This window comes from Aplysia californica, unplaced genomic scaffold (assembly GCF_000002075.1).
Source record: "Aplysia californica isolate F4 #8 unplaced genomic scaffold, AplCal3.0 scaffold00525, whole genome shotgun sequence".
Classification (NCBI taxonomy): Eukaryota; Metazoa; Mollusca; class Gastropoda; order Aplysiida; family Aplysiidae; genus Aplysia; species Aplysia californica.
In genome coordinates this window covers 429078-454274 of record NW_004797795.1, presented here as the reverse complement: position 1 = coordinate 454274, position 25197 = coordinate 429078, and the positions used below count along the sequence as shown (strand labels likewise).

The 25197-nt window shown below is 40.0% G+C and overlaps 1 protein-coding gene across 1 annotated transcript in view; it reads right to left on the bottom strand.

Moving 5' to 3' along the window:
* Positions 1–367: 367 nt before the first annotated feature.
* Positions 368–25197, bottom strand: part of LOC101860919 (1-phosphatidylinositol 3-phosphate 5-kinase) — a gene marked incomplete in the record, with an annotated part of 67676 nt that continues 42846 nt past the window's right edge. The window contains 17 exon segments of the mRNA XM_035971875.1: positions 368–1415; positions 2120–2302; positions 2874–3035; positions 3525–3624; positions 4485–4613; positions 5812–5915; positions 7204–7488; positions 8611–8760; positions 11077–11237; positions 11810–12002; positions 13958–14206; positions 18821–19085; positions 19884–19980; positions 20399–20492; positions 22863–23071; positions 23409–23522; positions 24098–24276. Coding sequence (XP_035827768.1) covers positions 1354–1415; positions 2120–2302; positions 2874–3035; positions 3525–3624; positions 4485–4613; positions 5812–5915; positions 7204–7488; positions 8611–8760; positions 11077–11237; positions 11810–12002; positions 13958–14206; positions 18821–19085; positions 19884–19980; positions 20399–20492; positions 22863–23071; positions 23409–23522; positions 24098–24276 — 2736 coding nt within the window.

Here is a 25197-nt window from a genome sequence, read left to right as displayed (position 1 = left end):
TGATAATAAAATCATTTCCTTTTTAGCCTGTATAAATTTTTGTCACACTCGTTTCATCCCCGCTGTAAGAGTGTTTTCAATCATGCATACATGAAAAAATATCTCCCACAGCGTCCAATAGGTTTTTCTCACGCTGTCATATATTTGTCAAGACAAGTACAAGAATTTTTTTCAGTCTTACAATATCATATGCAAGGCATCATGGTGTAATCAGATGCTCGTCAAAATAAAAAAATCGAAGAAACTGGCATTTTTTCACTGATTTAGCAATTCGAATCAAATTTTTGTTTTTTGGCTCAACTCCTTTTAGGTCCATTTAAAAACACATTTCTGTGAGGACTTTTACAGAAAGACATTGATTAAAGGCTTTAAAAATTCAAATTTTTAAGTTGCCAAGGACTCTCAAGCTATGGATGTCACCAAACTTCGGCAGCCTTTTTCTTGCTAATTTTACCTCTGGCACTGGTAACTCCCTGCTTCATCAATTACAAATGTCTCGACTTCTATTCAAGAAAGATGGGCATTTTATACATCAAAGACAAGACAAAATGAACAAGCTTAACTTAACCCGTACGTCGTGTTTTACTATCCCCAAACGACTTGGGGAACTCTGTGCCACCACTTTCCAAAGAGGAAATTTACTCATTAATTTGATCCGTACGCTTTGCATAGCAGTCTGTCAAAATGATTTTTTGAGATATACTGAAAGTTTCAAAGAGATCTTCGCACTTGAAGTATTCTAAAATGTGAAGAATATAACCCCAGGGGGATAAAATGACCCAAGGGCATACAGATAAGGTTAAAGATGATGCCAATAATTCTACATGCCAAAATATTAACAAGTGCTTGATTCCACCACAGTGTGACACATATGTCTCCTCATCTAAACTCAGTTGCCATGTCATACATATGTCCTCGTGAATGCTACAGAACTGGCTCATACAGACATCCGGGTATGTACTCTACTGCTGGGTCATACATAGTCCAGTTTGCACCCAAGAGTTGGGACATACATATAACATACAGAATCTGATATGACCTCTAGAGCTGTACACATACATCCTGACAAGTATGTAAGAGGCTGGCCATACATAAACATGTCCTCACTATACTCTTGTGTTGGATCACACGTTTCCCAGTTTAATCTCAACTGCCAGTCATACATGTGCGCTGGTCAGCATTCCAGTACTCGGTCATACATATGGTCTCTTCATCTGCATTGCTTAGTGCAAAACTCCATTGTCAATACATGTCACTTTCCAAAATGGCGTAAGGCAGAGTCTTACACAAAGCAGTCCATCTGTACTCTATAATGGGTTCTATACTTGCCCTGATCTGACCTCAATAGCTGCGTCATCTACGAGCAGATTCCTTGCCCTCTGTAGTTTCCACTTTATGGGCCCGGGTTGTGGACTCTGCAAGAAGAAAAAGAAAGAAAAGCAACAGTTGGTTTGAATTCGAGTTGAAGAGAAAAAAATATGATAATACTGAAGGAAAACAAATACACACATACATAAGCATATACCCATACGATCATCATGTTGGCTTCATTCGTGTTATAGAGCACAATTTAAGAAAGAGCTGACAGTAGTGACAGGGAGCTGATCCCACAAAGATGATGAAAAAAACATACATCAGCGTTCTGAGATTTGTTGACTGAGAGATGAAACAATTCGAGTTCAAATACATACAACTTTAAGTTACACTGGATTCTACGACTTATGGGTAGATTCACAGGAAGTTAGCGGCACCGTGTTGTCTGTCAAAATTGCATGTCGCTTTTACCCTTTCCTGCTCACATTCTTCGTCAACAATTGGTCATCCATTTGCTCAAAAACTTCCAGTGAACATGCAATTAAAGAGAATAAAAAGTAAATTCTGACTGCTGACAATGATACATTCCTCACTAGAAATGAAAATAAAATAAAGTAACAGCTTAATGTCACTGCTCTACTTCCATAACAGCTATACTCACCATTGAGAGAATTCTCTAGGAGAGACAAGATGCATGCCTAGCTGGACTAAGCTCTGGTGTGGCTTTCTCATTTTTTTTTTCATTGGCTGCGTTGAAGAGGAAAGTGTTAAGCTAAATGAGAAGAGGCAAAAATGTTGAACCCACCTCTGCCAAGCCCCATCCAGCGGTCTGGCACCTGCAGGAAATATCTGTCCATGGCCTCCAGGAAGCGTCCCTTGTAGAGCTGAGGTGAGACTACTGTGGGCATTTTCCCCTGACCGCCCAGGATGCCTGTAGACTTGACCACCATCTCGAGCTTCTTGTCCCATGTAAACGTGCGGATGTAGTCTGCAAAAGGTGAATAGAGAAATTCTTTACAGTCAGGCACAGATAGCACAAACATGGAAAACTAGAAACCACGAATAGCGTGTACAATCAGCCATTTCCATACTGATATCTCTTTCATTTTTCTAAATTAGTTAATATGAATTAAGGAATTTATTTCCGGAATCAGCGGAGCAAAATAAGCAAAATTGTAAGCAATGAGCCTGATTTGATGCTATATCTAAATTTAAACATAATTTTATTTTTAATCGGTTGTTAATTTTGAGCAAGATATCATGTATCAAGGTCACCTTGTGCTTTGTGCTGTGCACCTGACTTTACAGTTTCGACACACTGCAAAGTAACTAGGTCTTTAGTTCCAAGGGCACACCACCCACTATGCTAAACACTTGCCAGAGCCAACACCACTTGGTGTCGACACCTTCCCAGTACCGGTACTGGAGGTCTGGTGCCAGTACTGACATCACCTACAGTAGTGGGTACCTGCCCAGCCCCATACACACACACACACAGAGCTTTTTTCATTCTTGTAAACATACACACACACGCATACACACAAACAGGGCCTCCTCACCTATAATGCCCACCACCAACTCGTGTGTGTCGTCATCAATGCCCACGAGGAGTGAGTAGTCCATAACCAAATTGCTGGACAGAAAACTGGAGTCACTTGTGATGGCAGACTTCAGCACAGACTTGCTGTGAGGTCGTAAGTATAGGGGACTCTCCACACTGCCTATTGGAGAAATAGAAGGTCAAATAGAATTAAAGCTCATATATCACTCTTAATCTAATCATAGTAATGCATTTTTCTTTCAGCTGCAGAGACAAACCATTGAGCATAATTTTCTTTCATTTTTCATGGATGGCATTGCGGGGAAATCAGGCGCACGTCAAAATAATGAAATCAAAGAAACCGCCATTTTTCCGCTTGTTGGCCACGCTTCATCAATTTGTAGTACGCTGGGCTCAACATCTTTTAGCTCCGGGTAGAAACACACTTCTTTCCAGAAAATTATAACTCAGAAGTGATGCACACACACTCTCTCTCTCTCACACATACACACACATAAATACACAAAATTCTTCTTTTAACAGCAACCCATCCATAGACACAAGGATATGGATACACACTAATCAGTAACAAAACCACTCACAACTTCATCAGCAAATTATGACACAGACACACACACACACACACACTACCAGGAAGGTGACCACTCACTTTTCAGTAAGTTCTCATCCAAAAGGACCAGCTCCTCCTCTGCCCGCTTGCTGGCAGTATTCACCAGCCTGTTTCGCATTGAGCCTTTCAAGTCAAATTTCTGTCATGAGACAACAATGAAAAATACTGAACAACGAGAAAGACACTTTGCAATAGTTCTTTTATCATCCTACGACATGCAGTACGTGTCATTTTGAGCCTTTCAAGTAAAATTTCTTTCCCTCCAAAAGAAGTACAAATATGAAAGACTACAATTAGGGCACTTTGCTTGTGTTTTATATTGTCTTGGAACACACAGTGTGGGTCATTTTGAGCCTTTCAGGTTAAATTTCATTTACAAAACAAAAAGAAAACAAAACACAAAACAGCTTGTTGCTTTCATATTCACTTTTATATCATCACTGCAGGATTCTAAATAGCAAACTCGGTTCCTTAAAATTTCCTTAAAACTAAAAACCAAAGCTATTAATATTATACACAATTTAGCTGTTTGGAATCCAACATTGTAGTGACCATTTGAGTACATTAGTCTGGCTGAAAGCTATTTATAAGATGTGTTGTGTGATGTCAGTCAGAATTCAGGAAAAGAAAAAAACAATGTATCTTTAGAGTAAGCTGCTTAGAATCCGGCAGTGACGATATTTAACATCTCATTGCACACAATGAGTCAATGTAGGTATTTTGAGTCTTCAAGTCAAATCCCTGTTACAAGGCAATGTAAGAAGACTGTCAAATTGCGACAACAATACTGCGATTTTGTTTTCTACAACATTATTCAATATCATAATGATGTATCAAGTCCCCTTTAACTGGAAAAAAGAAACATTAACTTTGAATAGAAATCAGTCAATAAAGGAAAAAAAACAATACACATAAAAGACAAAAAAAAGTATTCAAAAATGTGAGTGGTGATGTTAAACAAGGAAGACTTTACTTATTAAACAAACTCTTTTTCCTTACCTGAGTGATCTTCCTGCTGTAGAACAGGTTCTCCATTACAAGCACGTCCTGCCTCAGGGCATGGTTGGTCTGAGAGTTGCGGAAACCAATTCTAAACACTCCCAGTATCTTTGCCAAAGCTGTGGGTTGCTGTAAATTTATGAAAACAGAGTCTTAGAGAAGTACTTGGCAACAAACAGTCATGGTTGGGATTTTTGGCTCTTTTTCTTCTGCAAATGATACATCTGTAAACAAACATCACAGATCATGGTTCATCAAATATTTCTCTACTGGGATGTTCTCAACGGTCATGAAACAACAGTGTGCAATGTCAGCTTGCCTGACCGGTTGCCATGCCGCCAGAAGGGCGAAAATACCTTGGATAATGTGTACGTAGTGTACTCATGACTAGGTCACCACATTAATTAATGAATTTAATTCTTCCACTGAGCTCTAAAGCACAAACTAAACATACTTTTACTGACTTCATCTTCACAACTTCTAGCTAAGGTTAGTAACTTTTGCTCTGCTCGTATGTGACAAGTCTCCCATTTAATACATCAGTATAATATTGTATCGAACAAAAGAGTAGTGCGACCCCTGCTCAGCATTGTTTCAGTTATCTAGCTTACTTTGAAAATTACGGTCCATTAGTAAATGACATTTTAAGACTGTGCCTTGTAAAATCTATAATATTTAAAGTAGGTTTTTTAGACTGCTGCTCCCTCAACGTGACATTTCCCCCATTGCATTTAAGAGGGGCGTCTTTTTGACAGCATTTAAATCTGATCTAAAACCAAATCTACTTTAAATTCCTGTTTCAACAACAAGTGTGACCAGTAGCCACAATGATTATCTGTTTGTGTACGAATTCTCCTATCATATTATGGGTGAATATGTCTTTGAAATGGCTGTATGGGCCAGTATGCACGGAATGCTAATTTAAATCTTATTTTATAGTGAAGCACTAGGGCGCTAGAGAAGATATCTTTCCTATTATCATAATATAATGTAAAAAGAGACTCCACCCTAAAAAAAAAATTAATTTAAAAAAGGAGAATAAATAAAATTGAATTCAGCAAAAAATTTTTTCTCCCATAAAAAACCCAACTGCATTTCAATTACACACATGTAGTTTAAAACTTTTCTAGACAAACAATTCCCATCCTGCCCCTGCCCTTCCCCAACCTTCACATCTTTTTTTCTCATCTACACACAAAAAAATGTTCTCCATATAAGGAGAAAAGAAACAAAACCTAATTCAATATCAGTATCAAACCACAAGCTTTTGTATGGTAGCCAGAATGGAAACCAGTCACATCAAGGTGATCAGCCCTAACAATCCTACCTGGTCTGCTAAACAATTCTTGATATACTGGAAATACTGAGGTCCAAACTTCTCAAATGATTCCACCTCCATGTTGGACATTTGTTTGAGGATGAAACGATCATCTGAATAGGAAAGAAAATACAGAAAAAAAAATAGATCGGTTATTGCATCATTGTTAATCCAGTAAACCTTTCAAGTGCGTAGCCATCTGCCCAATGCCATGTTAGAAAAGGCAGAGGTTGGTTTTCAAAACTTGTTCTTTGCTGCAGCAGGTACTGCCTGTGGTAGGGATGGCAGGAGGAAGTTGCTTTTGTGGATTCTCTAGTCTGTGACATTCAAAGAGCAGATGTTGGACTGTTTCATAGACATCGTCATGAAGCAAGCACATCGGTGGTTTTTCCTGATAGATTTTATTTAGGGGATAGTTTACAGGAATATGCTGTATTGTTACCTCTTATAGAGAGCTTTTATGCTGTCAATTTGGCTTATATTTCTTATGTGATTGTAAACTGGTCTGCCAGTCAGACCTCTTGTCCATTGCTTTATTCATACCTCTTTGTAGTTTTCCATGATGAACATTTTTGTAGTTTTGAGTTGTGTTACTCAAGTGGTTTTTGGTAGGTATGATCTTATTTTGACTAGTCAGTCTGCTTTGTCAATGGCGTAAATTGTGTCCTATTTCAAATGTTAACATAAGGGTTTAACACCTATGTTAACACTGAAAGGTCATAAGGAGGCAAGACCTCTTAACTAAAAGTAAGCTCATCCCAGACAGGATAAAGCAAGCCGATAGAGAGTCCCGAACACTCCAAAAACAACCGTAGTGGGTAGTCGGTGGGGGTCGATGTGGTTTGCTCCTTCTTTCCTATCAAGCATCTTTTGTTGTCATCTCTCCCTGTTCCCTTTGATCTTCAGCACTTATATGACCTAATTGTGTTACAAGTGCCTTAAAACTCTTACTAAAACAACAAAACAAACAACCCATGTATTGAAAAAATCTCTGGATGGGGATTCAAACCAGAGCCATCAACATAGGAGTCAAGCATAATAAAATCAACAAAGTGAACGAAAACTAAAAAGTCTTGCACCTTATCCATGCATAAAATGAGACGGCCTGTATCAGTAGAATTCAAAGCATGACCTCAGTTATCACAGCCATAATAATATAAAATATCTTGCGAATTCGAAGAAAATAAATTCTGAATCTCAAACAAAAAAATAATTGAAAGAAATGAAATTAACACACTCCTACAATCAAGTTCTCTCGCTCATTCTCTCTCTCGTCTTCCCTCCCTCAACTACTCTCTCTCTCTCAGACAAAAAATAACTCACAACATTTAAGAATATCACAAAAGAGAAAAAAATCAAGTAAAAGTAAGTGTATTCTCCCTACCACCAATTTCTACTCACCAACAGTTTTGCTGAAAGACGATCCTGATTTGCCTCCTTTGGCCTCCCATGCCTTGCAACGGCTGAGAGATCTGATAAACAAATTGTCACTGCCAGGAAATATCAACTTCCGCAGCTTGCGGAACTGGTCGGCAAAGTAGACGCGACAGTAGAACTTGGCAGTGGCATCTGTGAACTGCAGCTCTATGTGAGGCGACGGACCATTGTTCCCACTGCCTGTTCCTTTTCCTTTCTCGTCAGGGTACAGTATTGAATCATCCATGATCTCCATGTTTTCTACACTCTCTGGGGAGAGAATGATCAACATGGAATCACTGTCGTGCTGTTGTTAGGATGCAGTTCACAGATAAACAACAATGGCCACATTTCAAAGAGAAAACAAATTTTACCAAAAAGAAAAAAAGTATTTACAAGATTTTATGTTCCCATTAACACAATTTAGATCATTTAGGAGGCAAGCTTCCAGCCTGCCCTTTAGGACCAACCTGGGTTGGAAGAGAAACAACATTCCAGCAGAAAGACTTGAGATATTCGATAAAATTTCTCCTCACTCAGGAATCTAACTCAAGTGTGACTGCAAAGTGCAATACTACTACATCACAGATGCTAGTGGAAGAAATTTGATATCAGGACTGAAGAGAAAAAAGTCAAGAAGCAGACCCTGAGAGGGTATTCACTGACCACCAGCAAGACTGATTTATCTAGGTCTAAGACAAACACAACAAATGACCATATACATTATTCTCTGTCTGAGAACTTTCTCATCCAAAACTAAAGAAAAAGCAACCTCCATCAGTTCTTACAGGAATATGATTTTTAGGTTGATTTCAAGGGGTACCACTCATCTCTTATGAGTTAGTTACTTGGTAACTCCCCCCCCCCACCCCTGTTTATTCCCCCATTGAAAATAAAACAACTAAAAACCATTAAGCCACTGTCCAAACTACTATGTCAAAGCTCATGTGTAGGCTAGACATCCTGGGTTACAGCGCATGCACAACACAGCACTGCTTTTGCAACTGTACCAGTTAATTCAACCCTTGAAACCACGTTTGCAGGCAGAACTATATCTTTAGAAAATGTTCTTAGAAATGTCACTGTAAACAGAAACAAAGTCAGTCACACACACAGTAAAAGCAAGTTCTTAGGCAGACTCGGCATTATTATAGACAGAGACTACTGTACTATGGTATTGCAGGCTTGCCAACTTAAAAAAAAACCCAGTCACTGACATACAACGCTATGACAGCAGATTATGTAACAACTGACAAAAATCACATCAAGCGGGACAGGTTATGAAGCAGCGTAATAACGTTTTAATATTCCCTCAAGTTCCTCCAATTGCCAAATCCGGAACAGTCCCCAGGAAATTCAGGAGAGTTGGCAAGCCTGGTATAGATGAGCTACCTGAGGCACTGACAGCTTCCCCTCGTTCCGAGGCTGGGACATAGCGGACAGCCTCCACAGTCGGGCTTAAGCCAGGAAACTGCTGCTGGGGGTTCACCTCTCGCGAGCTGCCTCGGAGGAAGGACAGCACGCCTCCACCAGATTTTTTGCCTGGAGTTTTAGTAAGCGTTTTACGGCACTTGCAACACAAGTCAATTAAGGGCCTATGATTAGATAGAGGTGTTATAAGAGAGTGACAAACACAAAAAAAAAAAAAGAAGGAGATTTAAGGATGATAGACGTTTGATAGGAAAGAAGGAGGCAAACCACACCAGAGCACCCTTCAACCACCCACTTGTCTAGGGGTGAAGAGTCGATTCTTACCATACTGTACGACTTGCAGGATAAGATATTTTACGATTAATTGTGCTTATTTTAAATCTTTACTAGTGGAAAACCTCATGGATAACATTTAACTGATACAAAAACTTCATCAGAAAAATGGTAAGAGAAGACAAGTTTTCAGGTCTCCAGTTCGTTCAGCAACACACAGCCAAAGGTGCACACGCCTAGCAAGGATTTCAAATTTACCACCTTGAAGCGATGTGCAAGATCTTGAGTTCACAAGAGTATTTAGCCCCTGTGAGTACTAACTTGGGTAGTTTTTAGATGCCTGAGTACTCACTCAAATCTAAAACCTCTGAGTACTCGAGTAATTACTTGAGTACTTTTTTTCTTTTTTCACCTAGTGGAGGCTTTTAGTCGAAACAAATATTCCGCAAGTTACATCGTTTTTGTTTGTTGCTCCGCTGTACTCTTTTTCTTTGCACACTTTTCAAACCTTCTCAGTAATCAAAACATTTTTGGTTGTTGTTTTTACAGAACATTTCTTTTTCTACTTTAACGACTTTGTTATATTTAGGTAATTAATAGGTAAAACTCTAGTTTGGGCATGGGCAAAAAATACAATGAGCCTGTGCTCAGGATTCAGGTACTAAAGTACTCATTCAATTAGCTCCAAATTACTCAAGCTCGGACTCAAGTCCACGAATACTGGACTAGCACACCTGCACTACCCAACCCACAAAATGTATGCCCACCTACAAGGTCAAAGGCTGGGCATGGAAAATCTGGATTGTTGGCGATGAGACTAAAGTCTTTCCAATTTGTCTCCTACTTTTAGCCCCCCCCCCCCCCCCCCCCAAAAAAAAAACCCCAAACCAAAACCCCAAAACTAAACAAAAAAATACCCCATTTACAAACATATATTACATACATTAGAAAGCTATCATAAGGCATCTCTCTCCCCAAGTCCCATACCTTTATCAATATTAACATGTTTTGAGAAGAGAATAACATAACAAAACAAGTTATCAAATAATCATGCTAGACGAATAAAGAGACAAAAGCAGGTACTTTGAAATGGTCGCTTTTAAGGACAAGCGGGCTAACCCAGATTTCGGGGGTTTCCAGAAACCTTGACCTACACCAAAAGTGACCATTACCCTACCTATAGGAGAAGTATGGGGTTTCATTTGTGTGTATATTTGTTTGGTTATAGAGAAAACTCTCTTTGTCTTTTAAAGAAACTGAACAAGGGGCAAAAACTTTTCCTTCGATTTTCTCAAAACAGCATTTTTCAATTTAACCCCATTGTGTTTAAAAGCGACCAAATGAACGGCAAGCACCTTACCTTTCGACTAGCAAACTAGAATGTTAAACCCAAATTCTCCTTTTAAATAAAAACCACATCCTCCTTATGTAGGGAGGGAGAGAAAATGAGCTGTATTGAGTTGTTGTTATCGATCCAGTAGCTGTATTGAGAAACTGCTATGCATGCATGTTTTTGTTTTGCAGAACTTGGTGAAAGCACACTGTCACTTTCATCCAAAGGATATCAATAAAAGGGATCTCATTTTACCTCCTTTTTACGTTCATATCACTAAAAGCCTAGGTGATACACAGTTGAAATTGGCTAAGACAGCCACAAATTGTCAAGGAGAAAAATACAGTTTCATTTAAAAGTTTAAAAAACCAACAAAACACCACGGGGGAAATGAGTGGCCATTTGTACCGGCGATTGTCTTATACAAGTGGTGGTTAGAGCAGGTTCGACTGAGTTTGATATCTACTACAAGCCTGCCTAATGCTCGAGGCACTTTAAGGAAGTATTGGCCCAACCTTGGACAGAGAGCTGCAAAGCTCTATGGGGGTCGGGAGGACCAACAGCGAACATCAGCCTTTACAGAGGGAGGAGGAGGAGGAGGAGGAGGAGGAGGAGGAGGAGGAGGAGGAGGAGGAGGAGAATAAGAAGAAGAAGAAGAAGAAGAAGAAGAAGAAGAAGAAGAAGAAGAAGAAGAAGAAGAAGAAGAAGAAGAAGAAGAAGAAGAAGAAGAAGAAGAAGAAGAAGAAGAAGAAGAAGAAGAAGAAGAAGAAGAAGAAGAAAAAGTAAAAGAAGAAGAAGAAAAAGAAAGTATTTAATCACACCTGTTTCAGAGGAAGGATCTCCATTGGCCCCTAGCGGCACAGACGAGTCTCCCAGTTTGCTCCCTCCTTTGTGAGACTGGGAAAATGCAGAGCTGGGATCTGCAGAGCCAGGCCGTGACAATGTTTGGATTTCCCTCAGCCGGTACAAGTAGTCAGAGGAACTGGGAAAACAAAATACAGAACCTACCTACAGTAAGGTGCGGTGAAGGAGCAGTTAATGCACTCGTCTCCGAAGCGGAAAGTCCAGGTTGGAGCCCCGGTTCGGACACTGATTTTTTTCGCCCCCTCCTGCCCACCCAGCAGTAATGGGAACCTGACTTCGAGTTGGGGAAGTAAAGGCGACATGGAAAGGAATTGGCCACCCTACCACAATATGCTGAAGGCCCAGGAAGTTGTCTAACTAACAAGGCAATTCCTAATGTCCGGATGGGTTGCGGGAACAACTTTACTTTTTTTACCTAAAGTTAAATCATGTGAGCTTTAACTTTGGGAGGGAACAGGACCATAGAAAACATCACACAACTCATTTAGCACAGAAATTAACTCCCCTCACATTTTGGGTAATTTTGTTGTGGTAACATTTAATTATCCCTAGTCAGGAAAATTATCATAAACAAAAACTACCTGCCTTAATTGCCCAAGGCTGTCAGCTATGCTACCTGAGAAAAAAATATAGTTATCCTTTTGACTGACTGTGCCTTTCCACAGAGGCTAGTACATAGAAAAGACTTACCTCAAAGCATAAGCAATGATAGAGCTTGGCTCGTTGTCATTGACAGCTATGGGCACGCGCTCACACAAGGGTAGAGTGTGGTGCTCATTCAGGTCAAAGGGCTGGGCCAGAGGGGCAAAGGTCGACGTCCATAAAAATCGACGGGTGAAACCTTTCAAGTCGTGAAACAGACCGTCCGGAGTGTCTTCAAGGCCTGGGTGGAGAGAGTATTTAAATTTTTTGTTTTTTTTGTTTTTTAGTTTTAGTATAGGTTTTGCGGCGCTCGCAATTCCATAAGTTCATATGAGCGCCAGAAGATTAGAGGTGTTACAAGAGAGAAACAAACATAAAAAAGATGAAGGGGAGATAAGGACGATAGATGTTTGATAGGAAAAAAGGAGCAAACCACACCAGAGCACCCGCCAACCACCCACTAATTTTGGTTTACATGAAAGAAAAGTAGAAGGAAGAGAGGTGGAAAAAAATAGATACAAGAAATTGCAGAAGACAACTTCCACTTACAGAAAAGCATATTCACATACACTCAATTTGTTCAGGGGAAGAAGCAAGACAGAAAGAAAAGAGAAAAAACAACAAGTTACCCCTATCAGCAATGCCCTCCAACCATTTGTAGTTCAGTTCGTCACCGAATTAGCAAAACGGCAAAACTCAGAGTTGAGCCAAAATGGAACTAGCCTTTTATTTTTATGTTAAGTGGTTATGTCCAGGAACTATTTAATAAGAATAAGAAGCTTCAATTATATTACTTCATAGAATGCTCAACATGATTTAACAACAAATTTATTGTTTACAGCTGACATATGCTTGCCATAAAGAATCAGCAATATGTAACATCTTTGATTAGACATTGCCCTGTGGCAAAAATATCCACCACTTTAGACAACCCACATAACATACTTCTACGACCTGAGTTGCAGTAAATGTTGAGCAATCGAACAAATTCATTGCAGCCTGAGAAGCAAGGCTACAACTATAGTGAAACAATTTTTTCCCCCAAAAAGAGGTAATTTTTGCAAATTTGCCAACTTCAGATGGATCAGGGGAAATTACAAGTTCCGACTAAATCGTAAACTGAAAATGTATTGGGTTTTTATGAAAATGAGGGAAAGAGGTGTGCAAAATTTACAACACACAAGACAAGATAGGCTAAGATTTTGATCCCTAAAATCAACAAGAGATACATTTTCTCTCTGCTGCTAAAAGTGACCCATGAAACTCAAAGTAAAAATATTATGTGAGAAAGTTTCAGATTCGGTTTCTGCTATCCACAAGAGAAATTTTTCTCAGTGCTGCTGAGAGAAGGACACTAGAAACAAACATAAAACTCTAAGTACAAACATGAGTGCCTGATGAGTCACAACGCAGTGGAATCAGGCGCTCATCAATATTGGGGCATGTGGGATTATTGGTATCATCTTAAAACATGTTCATTTATCTTGCTTTTGATTAAAAAAAAATACCCATCTATCTTGAGCAGAAGTGAAGATATTTGCGATTGAAAGAGATAAGGTTGCTTGGTTTCAGCAATAAAAATAGCGAAAAAAACGGCCGCCACAGTTAGGTAACTCCAATAGCTAAAGAGTCCTAGAAAACTGAAAAATTACATATTTTGATTTTAAATCAACATTTTTCAATAAAATTAACACGGAAATGGGTTTTCATTTGAACATAAAAGGGTTGAACAAAGAAACAAAAATTTGATAAAATTGCATAACTGGTGGGAAAATGCCCGTTTCTTCAATTTTGTGATTTTGACGATTTCACCAAGATGACTCACATATAGTATGTCATGAAACTAAAATTAAAAACATAACACAATTAAATGGAAGTATATAATATCACTGTGGTGTTCTAAATATCAAGATTCAGATAACTATCCTGAAACTACACTAAACGTGGAGAATTTCAGTCTTTAAAAAGGAAGTGAATCGTTACTAGAAAAAAAGTAAGTGTATGGTCTACCAACTAAACAACTAACCTGATCATAAGCGTGTGTTAATATCAGCTGCATAAAGTTATACTAATCAGATGGCATCAATTTGTTAGAATCAAGCAAGGGAAAAAAAACAACAAAACAAAACAAAACAAAACAAAAATAACACCCTATAAAACATAACACAGCATGTCACACATGGGTCAAAGCCTCACCTTCTATAGCCGATGGCGTCACAATAAACGGTGAAGCCGAGGAGAGAGTCGACACATTGGTCAACAGTGGTGGGGGGATGTTGACGTTCAGTTCTGAGGCTGGGGTGGAAGACGCCGAGGGCGGGAGTGGGGAGGATGTCCCAGAGGAGGAGCTGGAGGCGGCCGTCGACAACATTCCATCATTTCCTGTGCTGGGCTCTGCTTTGGTTGTTGGGTTTGGGGTTGTTGAAGCACTAGCCGTGTCCCAATCTGTGGGGTACGAGTTCAAACTGGTGTAACTTCCACAGCGAATTTTTGTTTTGTTTTGTTCTGCAGTGTGCTTTTGAGCAATGCAACAAGAAGTACAGAATAAAGTCCAGACTTTCATCAACAGATGTATGAGGAGTATTCTAAGAATTAAGTGGCAGGATAGAATAAGAAATGAAGAGCTGTGGCAAAGGACAGGACAAAAGGATATAGAAGTAGAAATAGGACTAAGAAAGCCCAACGGAAACATCACAAGACAGTCACTGCAGTGGAACCCACAAGGAGCACGAGGCAGGGGTAGGCAAAGGGAAACATGGAGGAGATGCGTGGAAAGGGCCATGAGAGAGATGAAGCTCACTTGGAACGAGCTTGGAAGGATGGCTCAGGACAGAGATAAATGGAAGGAGCTTGTATGTGGCATATACCCTGCCAGGGGTGAAAGGCATTGGTGATGAATAAGGAGATTGTCACAGAGAATAAGTGATTGACTCTTACAAGTTGCAGACCTATTCTCTGTTTAGATGCAACAAGTTTAGTTGAAAATAAGCACACAGTAGCATTTTCGTCAAGACAGGTCTCAAGCAGTAAGCTTGTATTACCCACCAACATGTTCAGAAAAGAATGACAATTTAATATAAAATTATGTGAGGATACAGTAGGTCACTTGTAGTACAGCAAGCAGATATCATAGATAAATGAAGAAAACAAGAAAAAACATTAACGCAGTATCTACTCAGTAGGCGTGCCAACTCTTAAGCGTTAAACAAATATCAGGTAGAAATTTTCAGACAAGTATACTCGTAGGAACATAAGACATCACAAGCGTAAAGGAAAATCACGCTGTTAAAAACTCAGTAACAGCCAGGCTTGGTTATGTTCTCATGAAAGACATGACAAGAATGCTGGTTACAACACAATTTAGGGCCAAAAAGTTTGACAAGGTTAAAAAAATAATTGTCTCAGTAACCAATCATATAAGTCCTCCGCAACTCAAAGTTTTGTTCTTTTGAAAGACATAATGAATTGATTACAACAACAAAAATCTGGTGCCAAAAAAATGCTTTATTACAAAGTTTTCAGAAATCTTCTTAGTAATCACAATTCTTAGTTCTCACAAGCTCTAAGTTTGCTTTGTAGACATGAAATAAGATGTGCTGCAAATCCACTCAAGTGTATGATCTGACCAAAGTTATCCTAAGAGAAGTATCAAATCTTGACCATTCTTGAACTTGAAGCATTTATTGCACTTCAGCTACAAGGTTCATTGAAATAAGCTCAAAAACATTATAAAAAGAGTTGCTTCAATAATTCAGATATCATTTAATATGCTCATCATATTAGGAAGGAAGGAAGGAAGGAAGGAAGGAAGGAAGGAAGGAAGGAAGGAAGGAAGGAAGGAAGGAAGGAAGGAAGGAAGGAAGAAAATGAGGGAAGGAAGGAAGGAGGAAAGAAGGAGGGAAGGAAGGAAGGAAAACTGGCATCTGAGGTGTAGCGCTTAGGCCATTCGCCATCGCACACAGGGGACCAGAGTTCATTTCCCTAGTACGGAGAATTTTCATCAAGCATCTCGGCGTTAGTGCCTGGATGTTGTCCCTGTCTCAGCTCATGCTGGCACTGAAAGGCAGGGAGGAGCCAGGGCTGCCTACCTCAGACTTTTCATTTCAGGTAAATTCATGGTCTGTTTTCGGTATTTTAACCCAAAATCAGACAGTACAAAGACAAAGAAGGGAAAAAAAGATTGTCGTTGCCCCAGTAGTTACCATCGAGGGAAGCAATATGCTGTTCGTGATATTAGTTAATTATATTTTGAAAACGTGTGTGCATGCACACTGCGAGTGTTTGAGTGTGTGTGTGTGTGTGTGTATGAGAGAGCGTGTGTGTGTGTGTGAGAGCGTGTGTGTGCCTGTGTGTGTGCTTGTGTGAGTGTGTGAGAGAGAGAAAGAGAGAGAGGGGGGGAGAGTGAGTGAGAAAGTGAGAGAGAGAGATAGAGAGCCTTGACGATAGAGATAGAGTTTAATTACCCGGTGTAAGGTCTAATTTTCCTCCATTTTTAGGTTTGAATGTCGGATGTCACAACTTGGGAAAACAACTTCGAATTATTCTGGATTTTAGTAGTTTTAGTTTTAGCATAGATCTAAATTTCTTTCATTGCAACCCTTATCATGTTCCTGTAGAATCATCGGCCTGACAATTTTTATTTCTCTGTATTTAGAAAAATTTACAAAACTTTCTTTCTGATAGAGATTTTCTTTCTAAAATCGAAAGTCAATTTACTTGATCAATGCGCACATTTTCCAGCCGCGACAACAATTCAAAGACAGACAGAAAAAATGAGTGAATGAAAGAAAAGAGGAAATTTGCACAAAAAGTTCACGATCATGCCTCGACAGATTTTGACCAATCTGCACGTTAAAATGTACTGCCGACCAACCCGCAATGAATACAATATTATAAAGGCCGATTGCAGGAAATGCGCAATCTGGCAGGTTTCTATTTACTTTTGTCGTGAGAATTACTGAAAATATCAGAAACTTAGAGAATACAAGATGATACGAAAGCGAGTACGGATCCTTTGCTACGGAATTTCAGTAGCCATACTGCACCTTTTTATGGATACAGTTTATAATGATGGGAGAGCAAGTACAGTGTGGTGTGTGTGAGTGTGTGTGTGTGTGTGTGTGTGTGTGTGTGTGTGTGTGTGTGTGTGTGTGTGTGGGTGTGAGTGTGAGTGTGCGTGTGTGTAAGTGTGGGTGTGTGAGTGTGTGTGTGAGAGAGTGTGTGTGTGTGTGTGTGTGCGTGTGTGTGGTTGGGGGGAGGGCGGGGGGGAGCGCACGCCCTCGCGCATGTTTACCTATGTGGGGAGGGGAAGGGGCTGTTTTTTGTGTACATACGTGAAGGTGAACAGTGTTTATGAAACGAGACGAATTTTTAAATGCATTAATGGACTGTCGTTTGAGGCACCTATTCAATCAGTATTGACTTTGAATGTGGAATTGAGGGTAGACAATGGCATACCCATGGAGCACTGACAAGTCCTGAGTGAGTTAGGTATGACAGACATTTTAAACTGCTTTCCTCTTAAAATAAAGACGAATAAATTCTGACCTGAGCCTGTGGAAAGGCCACATCAAAAACTGCATAAACCATATTTGAGTTTCAACATTCACAGATTTTAAAAATCATGCAAGACAAATCTTATTTACAAAAAAACATTATAGTTAGGCTCACGGCAGAGCAAAAGGCGACATTAGAAGAGAGAATGTACTGAGAGCCGGAGCTGGAATGACTGTGAGAGCTTGGGATGTTTTGATGTAGAAAATCTGGCAATCACTGAATCATGGACTAAATATTGATGTTTCCAATTGCTAAATCACATAACCAGTTTTAATCAGTAAAAAGCTATCATGAGGCATGGGCATCCAATATAGGGGCACTATGCCGCACAGCGCTCTAATCATAAAATTTAGTGTCCAGACCTTATCCTCCAGCATCGTGTCAGGCACTTCAAGTTCAAATGCATTTAAAAAAGATGTGTTTCTTTTTTAGTCTGAGCAAGTTTCAGTGGGGGATCAGGGGCTATGTCCTGGAATAAACTGAAATTTAGAGCTTTCCAAGGATTGCAAATGGCATTCTCCATTGCCATTATTCATTTTGTCATCGCACCATTGACAGTAGGCAAATCTGTGAAATCTTATCTTGACTATACAATCACCATGCCTGTACTTTAATTTTCCTTCATTTACCACTCGATTGTAGAAAGTCCAAACCTCAGAGTTTTGTTATGTTTTATTTTAGCATCAGTTTCTTGCACCCCAGCCTTATCCTGCGGCTGTAAAATCCTCATGTCGGTACTGACCACTTCTCTAGATCTAGACAGATTTGCTAAAGTTTTGCTCTGATACAAATTTTCGTTCAACATTCACAATTCAGTTTTCGTAATAAACGCACAGATTTTCAAGACGCAATAAAAACCCGAAGATAGACAGAAAGCATGAATGAAAGGAAGGAGAAAGATTACCAGATTTTAGCCGATTTGCATGTGAAAATCTATTGCCGACCGAATTGCACAGAGGGAAAATGGTCGATTGTGAAAAATGCGCAACCTGGCAAAACCTACAACTTATGGCTGAGAATTACCGTAAATGTCCGAGAAGTTACAGATGCAAGTACAGATCCTATGCTACGGAATGCTGATAGGCTAATAGATCTACCGTCTCTCTCTTTTTCTTTAACGCATGGAGTTGATAAATGATGATCAAGGAGGTTACACAGTAAGGGCCTTTATGATGATGCGGCAAATATGGGACTTTCGAAATATATACGGATTTTCACAAAAACTGGGAAGATTGGAAACACTGCATAACAGGCTTTTTTTTTCTTCTTTTACTCTAAGTGCCCATCGCAAATCGGGTAGTTTTGACCCCTTTGTCAGTATGGCGGTAGAACAGGCCCAAAATCGGTAACCACCGGGAAAATCGGTAGATTTAGGCAGCCCTGTTGAGCCCAGCTCCTAAATGAGCTAAATTATACCAATGGGGGCATAGAACATATACATTTTTAAAAAAAAGGTCAGAAAGAAGGAGTGAGTTAAAAAAAGAAAGTGCACGGTTAACATACCCTTGAGGCTGTTCTCTACCCCCTGCACGCTGGCTCCTCCATCAGCTAAGGAGGCCCCGGCACTGCCCACAAGGCTAGCTGGAGTGAGGGAGGCAGGCTGTGCCGATCCTGTTGTCCCTGAAGGAGAGGCGTTTCTGTGGCTGGGCACAGGGGAACCTTGGGCGGAAGAGCCATGGCTCAGACTGTTGCCTCCACCAGAGTGAGAGGAGTGCAGTAACGGCTTCAGGGAATTTTTGTCGCTACCAGCCCTCCAGGACTTTTCCAGCTGAAGAGATAAAACATATGTGGTACAAACGGGGTGGAATCAGGCTCTCGTCAATTTTTGGGCAAATGGAGTTGATGGTACCATCATAAGGCCTGTCCATTTTCCTTATTTTGGGTGAAAATAATATCCATCTATGTTTAGAAGTCGAGATATGTGTGATTGAAGGAGGTGAGGGTCATCTGATTTCAGAGGTAAAATTAGCAAGAAAATGGCCGCCAAAGTTGAGTTATTTCTTTAGCTTGAGAGTACGTGGAAACTGAAAATTTACATTTCTTCAGCCTTTAATTAACGTTTTTCAGTAAAATCCAAACAAAAATGTGCTCTTTAAGGGGCATGAAAGGTGTTGAACCAAAAAACAAAAATTCGATAAAAATTCCCAAACTTGCGGGAAAATGCAAGTGTCTTGACTTTCATTATTTTGACGAGCGCCTGACTCCACAGCGTGGCGACACATATTGCATGGCACGTGATCAGAAGCCAAAACAAGGATCAATACATCAACTGTCAAGACTCTGTCAAACATCACTTTTCAAAGTGGCATCTTCCTGAGTCTTACACTAAGAAGTCAATATATAGTACAAGATGAGGAGGGTGGTGAGCGTGTGTGTGTGTGTGTATGTGGGTGTGTGTGTGTATGTGAGAAAGAGTGTGAGAGAGAGAGAGAGTGAGAGAGAGAGTGAGAGAGAGAGAGAGAGAAGGAGGGGGGGGGAGAGTGACAGAGAGATGGACAAACAGACTGACAGATAGAGACAGACACAGAGACAGAACACAGCAGGCAGAGAAACTGTTAACTCTCACCTCATCTGTTACAACAGCTGCACTAGAGTCCTTATCCTTCTTGTTGGATGTTTGGGTCCGTGACTTCTTCTGCTGATGGGCCATGAATTCTTGCATTCTGAGAGGAGAGGAGAAAACAGCACGTTATAAAAATACAGGTACAAAATATAGTTGAATCTGTATAAGACAATCATCTCTACAAATGTCCAATTTTCATTTCCTCCAATGCAATTTTTGTGACCACTTGTCTCAAACAACCACTTTCCTCCCTGACAACGGGTGGACGTCTCTTGACATTTTTGACTGCGGTTTGTTTTCATAGAAATCAGTGCCTCTTGGGCGGACTGAAAAGGAACAGCAGAGAAAACAGTGAGTGATCTAAATAATAATATGATAAAAATAACTGAGCCAAAAAACAAAAATTCAATAAACATTGCCAAATCGACGAAAAAATGCTGGTTTCTTTAATTAATTTAATTATTTTGAATAACGCCTGATTTCACCACGCTGCTTCACATTTGGAATCAGGTAATCACCTCATGTTCCACTTGTTGACATCCTCACAGATGTGCCGTTTCAGAAGCTGAATGTTGTCAAAAATGGAGTACAGATGGAAGGTCATGTCCAGGTCTGAAGAGAGAGAGAGAGAGAGAGAATAAAAACCACACACATGTAGCAAAGATAAGAAAGCAGATAGTGACTTTACTCTACTAGTTCTCAACATAATTTTAAAAGTTTTTTTTAAAAAGGAACCGCGAAAAAACTCCCAAAAAAACACTTACACACTTATATCTCACATTCTTAAATATTGCCTTTACTCTACTTGTTCTCAACATAATTAAAAATGTGAACACCCCTACCCCCGAAAAACAAACTCTCACACACTTATATCTCACATTCTCAAATAAAAAACAAAACAGTAAAGCAGGCACTGGGTGCCATGAGGGTTAGAGTCTCAGTGAGCCTGGGATGCATCACATATTTCACATACAAAACAGATTTCTACAATTTAAAAATAACTGCAACATTGAACTAACTTTTAAAACACTTGTCGACAAACACCACCCGAATCTGTCACTGAGCTATGGTAACACATAAGTGACATAAGTGATAAAAAACGCAACACCTTGGCAAAAACATGCATGTGAGAAAACGCGTGAGCCGCACAAACACTAAACTTTGATGTCAAGTAAGGGCAGAAAAAACATTGCCCTGGGAGGGGCTTCAACTGGTCTTGTTTGTTTGTTTAGTATAGGGTTTTACGGCGCTCGCAACTGCATAAGGTCATATGAGCGCGCGGGACACACCTAATACTTTTTCGTTGGTAGGAAATTTTGAATTTTGCCCGGGTGGCGGCCGAAGCCTACTCTTATCGATTTTAGACCACCAAGGGATCTTTAACGTGCGCAACTTGCACACGAGCCCTCCGAGATTTTTCGCCCTTGTCCGAGAAGGCTAGGTGTAGATCTTTCCTAGCAGAAGATCAGGGGTGTGGCAGAAAGACAGCAGTAAGGAGGAGCCAAGGAGTAGCAGTAGAAAGGCTGCAGAAAGAGTCAGGAGCCCACAGGAGGGGGCAAAGGAGGTGAGGGGGTGGGGGTAGAAAGTGGAAATGAAAGCAGACAACAGAACATTGTTAGAGATCAGGAAAGGAGGTGAAAGGAGACAATTTTAGAGAAGAAAATTTTTTGGTCGCTACCCGGAATCGAACCCGGGACCTTGGAATGAGAGGCCAACACCTTAACCTCTGGGCCACGAGAGCCCCTCAACTGGTCTGTGGACAGCAAGTTTGAGACTCCTGGAGTAAAGGAAAGACTTAGAAGTGGTGTAAAACAGCTGTATGGCCATAAGTTTATTCAGATACAAACATAAAATGTCTATCGTGAGCTGTTAAGTGCACTACAATAGGACACACACAACAAAATGACTTTTTAAAATATTATTTATACTGAATTTGAGACAAATTGACACAAGACATTGTGCAAAAGTTGGAGCGTCTATGTTCCTCAGTTGAGGATATATTTTACACTAAGTTATGCGACAAATTTTTGAGAACACTTTTGAGCACTTGCGCTGATGGCGGATGGAAAAAAAACCCAGGATAGTAAAGGGCTTTCTTATTAGATCAAAGAAACGAGAGGCAAATCCCGATTGCCAATGTCCATTTCTGATCTCTGGCACTTAACTCTTTTTATCCTGGCCGTACCCCCGTGGATTCTGTACCCGTTCTGGAGCTGCCGTGCCGTATGAGTCGGAATTCAGGGTGTATATTTCAAAGTGCTCTATTTCTTATGTTTACTCTTAGGTTTTAAGGAAATTTGGCAGTTAAGTTAGAAATTGTATGCAGTTTTTGTAAATGTAAGTGGTTAGGAATTACACCAATTGCAGAATGTAAATTTTGAGGTGTATTCCACCCTCCAACTTGACCCTGATTGCCGCACACACGACGTCCCATTGGATTTTATAGATCTAGCCCTACCCAACGATACAGCATGAACACCAGTACTGACCCCTTCACCATGATCTGAATCGCGCTATTAGATGAGTCTAAGTCCTGTTTGTTATCATCCACAACGAAATTTACGGCACTTGATTCAGAGTCACTTTCATAAAATGAGTCTCATTCCCCTTCACAACCCAAGTGTACTTCAAAAAGTAATTCGTCAGTCCTGAATGTGCGTTTTCTAGACATCTTTCAAGCTTCTACACCCATCAAAAACAAACAAACCGCTGTTCATTGGAAAATTAAAATATTCAGACAGAGCTAGCATCGCCGTATTTGCATATTTTGGTAATTACAAGCAGAACTAGCTTCTTTGACGTGACCGTATTGCTGTTCCGAGTTTACTCGTAGCCCCGACTGGTCCTCTTTACGAGTACACTCGTAAAAAGAGTTAAATAATAAGAACGTTATCACCCGCCATGCCACTGGAGTCTAAATAAAAAAAGAACTAAAATATCCAGTACGAGAGTAGCAGAACAATCAGCTATCTTTTCTCCCACCTGTCTGGCCACTGTTGATCAACCCGTTGACAGAGTGGATCAGCTCCTTCACCTTCATCTGTATGTTGGTGGCGGCATCGCGGAAGTTCTTCTTGTCGGCTTGCTGCTCCGCCAGGAATTCTGTGATGGTGCGCGTCTGGGACTCGCTGGTCAGCTCCTGCTTCAGCTTCATGGTACTCTCCAAGATCAGGCTGTACCGGTCTATGGCTCTGGGAAGTGAAAAAAAAAAATGCCCGGATGCCATGAAAGGGTAGAGTCTCGATGAACCTGGCCTGCATCAAATATTCCACATGCAAGAAAGGTTTCTACAATTTAAAAATAACCACAACACAGAAATTACATTTAAAATTTGTCTGTAAACCCCACCTGAAGCTGTCATGAGCCTGAGCTATGGTAGCCCATAAGGACGCAGTGTTTTCTTTTAGGTATCAAGAAGCACATAAGTAAAACTTTCTTTGTAAATAGAATCATGAGCATTAAGTTATACTCACCCATCCTCCTTCCACCAACCCCATTTACAACTGCAGAGCTAATAGAAATACTCACTTGTATGTGATGTTCTTGACAGATTCTGTCAGAGCAACAGAATCAAATGTTGGCGGTTGCAGGGACACAATCGTGGCAGGTAAGGCCAGCTCCTTCAAGGAAATGTTGGCAAATCTGTAAAGGTAATGTGTATTATAAATTATTTGGGTTAGATCAGGCACAGTGATTTATGACACTGAAAACACTTTCCATGTCAACTAATTTTAAATACCCATATGGTCAACCATTGCTGAATGCTGTTATGTTAACTTTGCGAAAAATGTTCAATGAACCATTCACAGATCATCAAACTCCCTTCTCAATCCATTTATTCACAACCTCTATTTTCCCCAATTCAAAACACTTTTCAAGACTAACTGTAAAAACGTTTTTTCAAAAAGAATCAGCTGAACGAATATTCTTCCAAATTCAGGCAGGGAAAAGGCAATGGCAATTGCAATTGGTCTGGGAGAGGGGGGGGGGGGGGGGGGGGGGGGAAGAATTCACCTCAACCATAACTTAATATGTATATATTAAGTTGAATACTTTTCAACAGCAATTAAAGATTCGCATGAAAATAAATACTCATGGGAAATGAATAGTCATCTTGACAGCATAAGACTCTAAAAAGAAGTCATCATTAACCACTTATTCAGGTGTAGGACACCTCTACACAACACAACACAAATCTAGAAAAAGCTGTCGCTCACTTGAAAGAGGCTACGATGTTTCTGTGTCCAAAATACTGAAAGTGGTCGTGGTGAAGAGAGTGGGGACAGGGCTCCGCCGAGCCTCTCCGCAAAAATGAGGATGAGTTGAATCGAAGGTCAAGGTACTTGGCAAAGGACAAACTCCAAGTGTCCCCACTGATGGGCACAACGGGTGTAACCTGGCAGAAATTGAGAAACGAAATGCTGGTTTGAGAGTGACAAACTTACCATAATGAACAAGTGACAAATTTTCAAAATCATTTCATGGTCTTTGCGGCAGCTCAAGTCATTTGATTTTGTATGAGATATTGTTCTTGCCATTTGTTCTGACATTTTGTAGGCCAGCTGTTCAGATATACTACACCAAACATTCTGACTTCCGTTGAAAAAAAAAGCAAATAAAGAAACATGATTAGTGAACAACTTTGAAAAGATTAAAACACATTTTTTTCTTGCTCCTGAAAAATGTTGCATTCAGGGCTTAGGACAGTGAACAGTTTGCTGACGATTTGCTCATTTGTTCAAAGTTAGCTGGAGCTCTCACATGTAGGCTGACAAAAATAAGCATTCTGTTCCCCTTTGAGACTGGAAAGGAATGTTATTAGATGTTCCTTCCAGTGAATGCTGTCAGTATTTTTCTTATAATTCAAAAACTAAGGTTGAGCATCAAATGCCGATCTTCCATAATGAAGTACACTAAATTTGTCAAAGCCTGGAGCACTCATAAAATTTTGGGCATATAGAGTTATTAATATCACATTAAAGCTTGTTCATTTGACCAAAAAAAATACCCATCCATCTTGAACAGAAGTCACATATTGGTGATTGAAGGAGGCGGGGGTCACCAAATTTCAGCGAGAAAATGGCCGCCAAATTTGCATTATTTCCAAAGCTTGAAAGGCTTTGGAAACTGAAAACCTGCTATTTTTGTGCCTTTAATCAGTGTTTTTAAGTAAAATCCACACAGAAATGTGTTTTTAAACGGACATAAGAGGTGATGAGCCAAAAATTAGAGAAAAATTTTCCAACTGGCAGAAAAAAGCCAGTTTCTTCGATTTCGGTATTTGGACGAGCGCCTGATTTCACCATGATGTTTCACA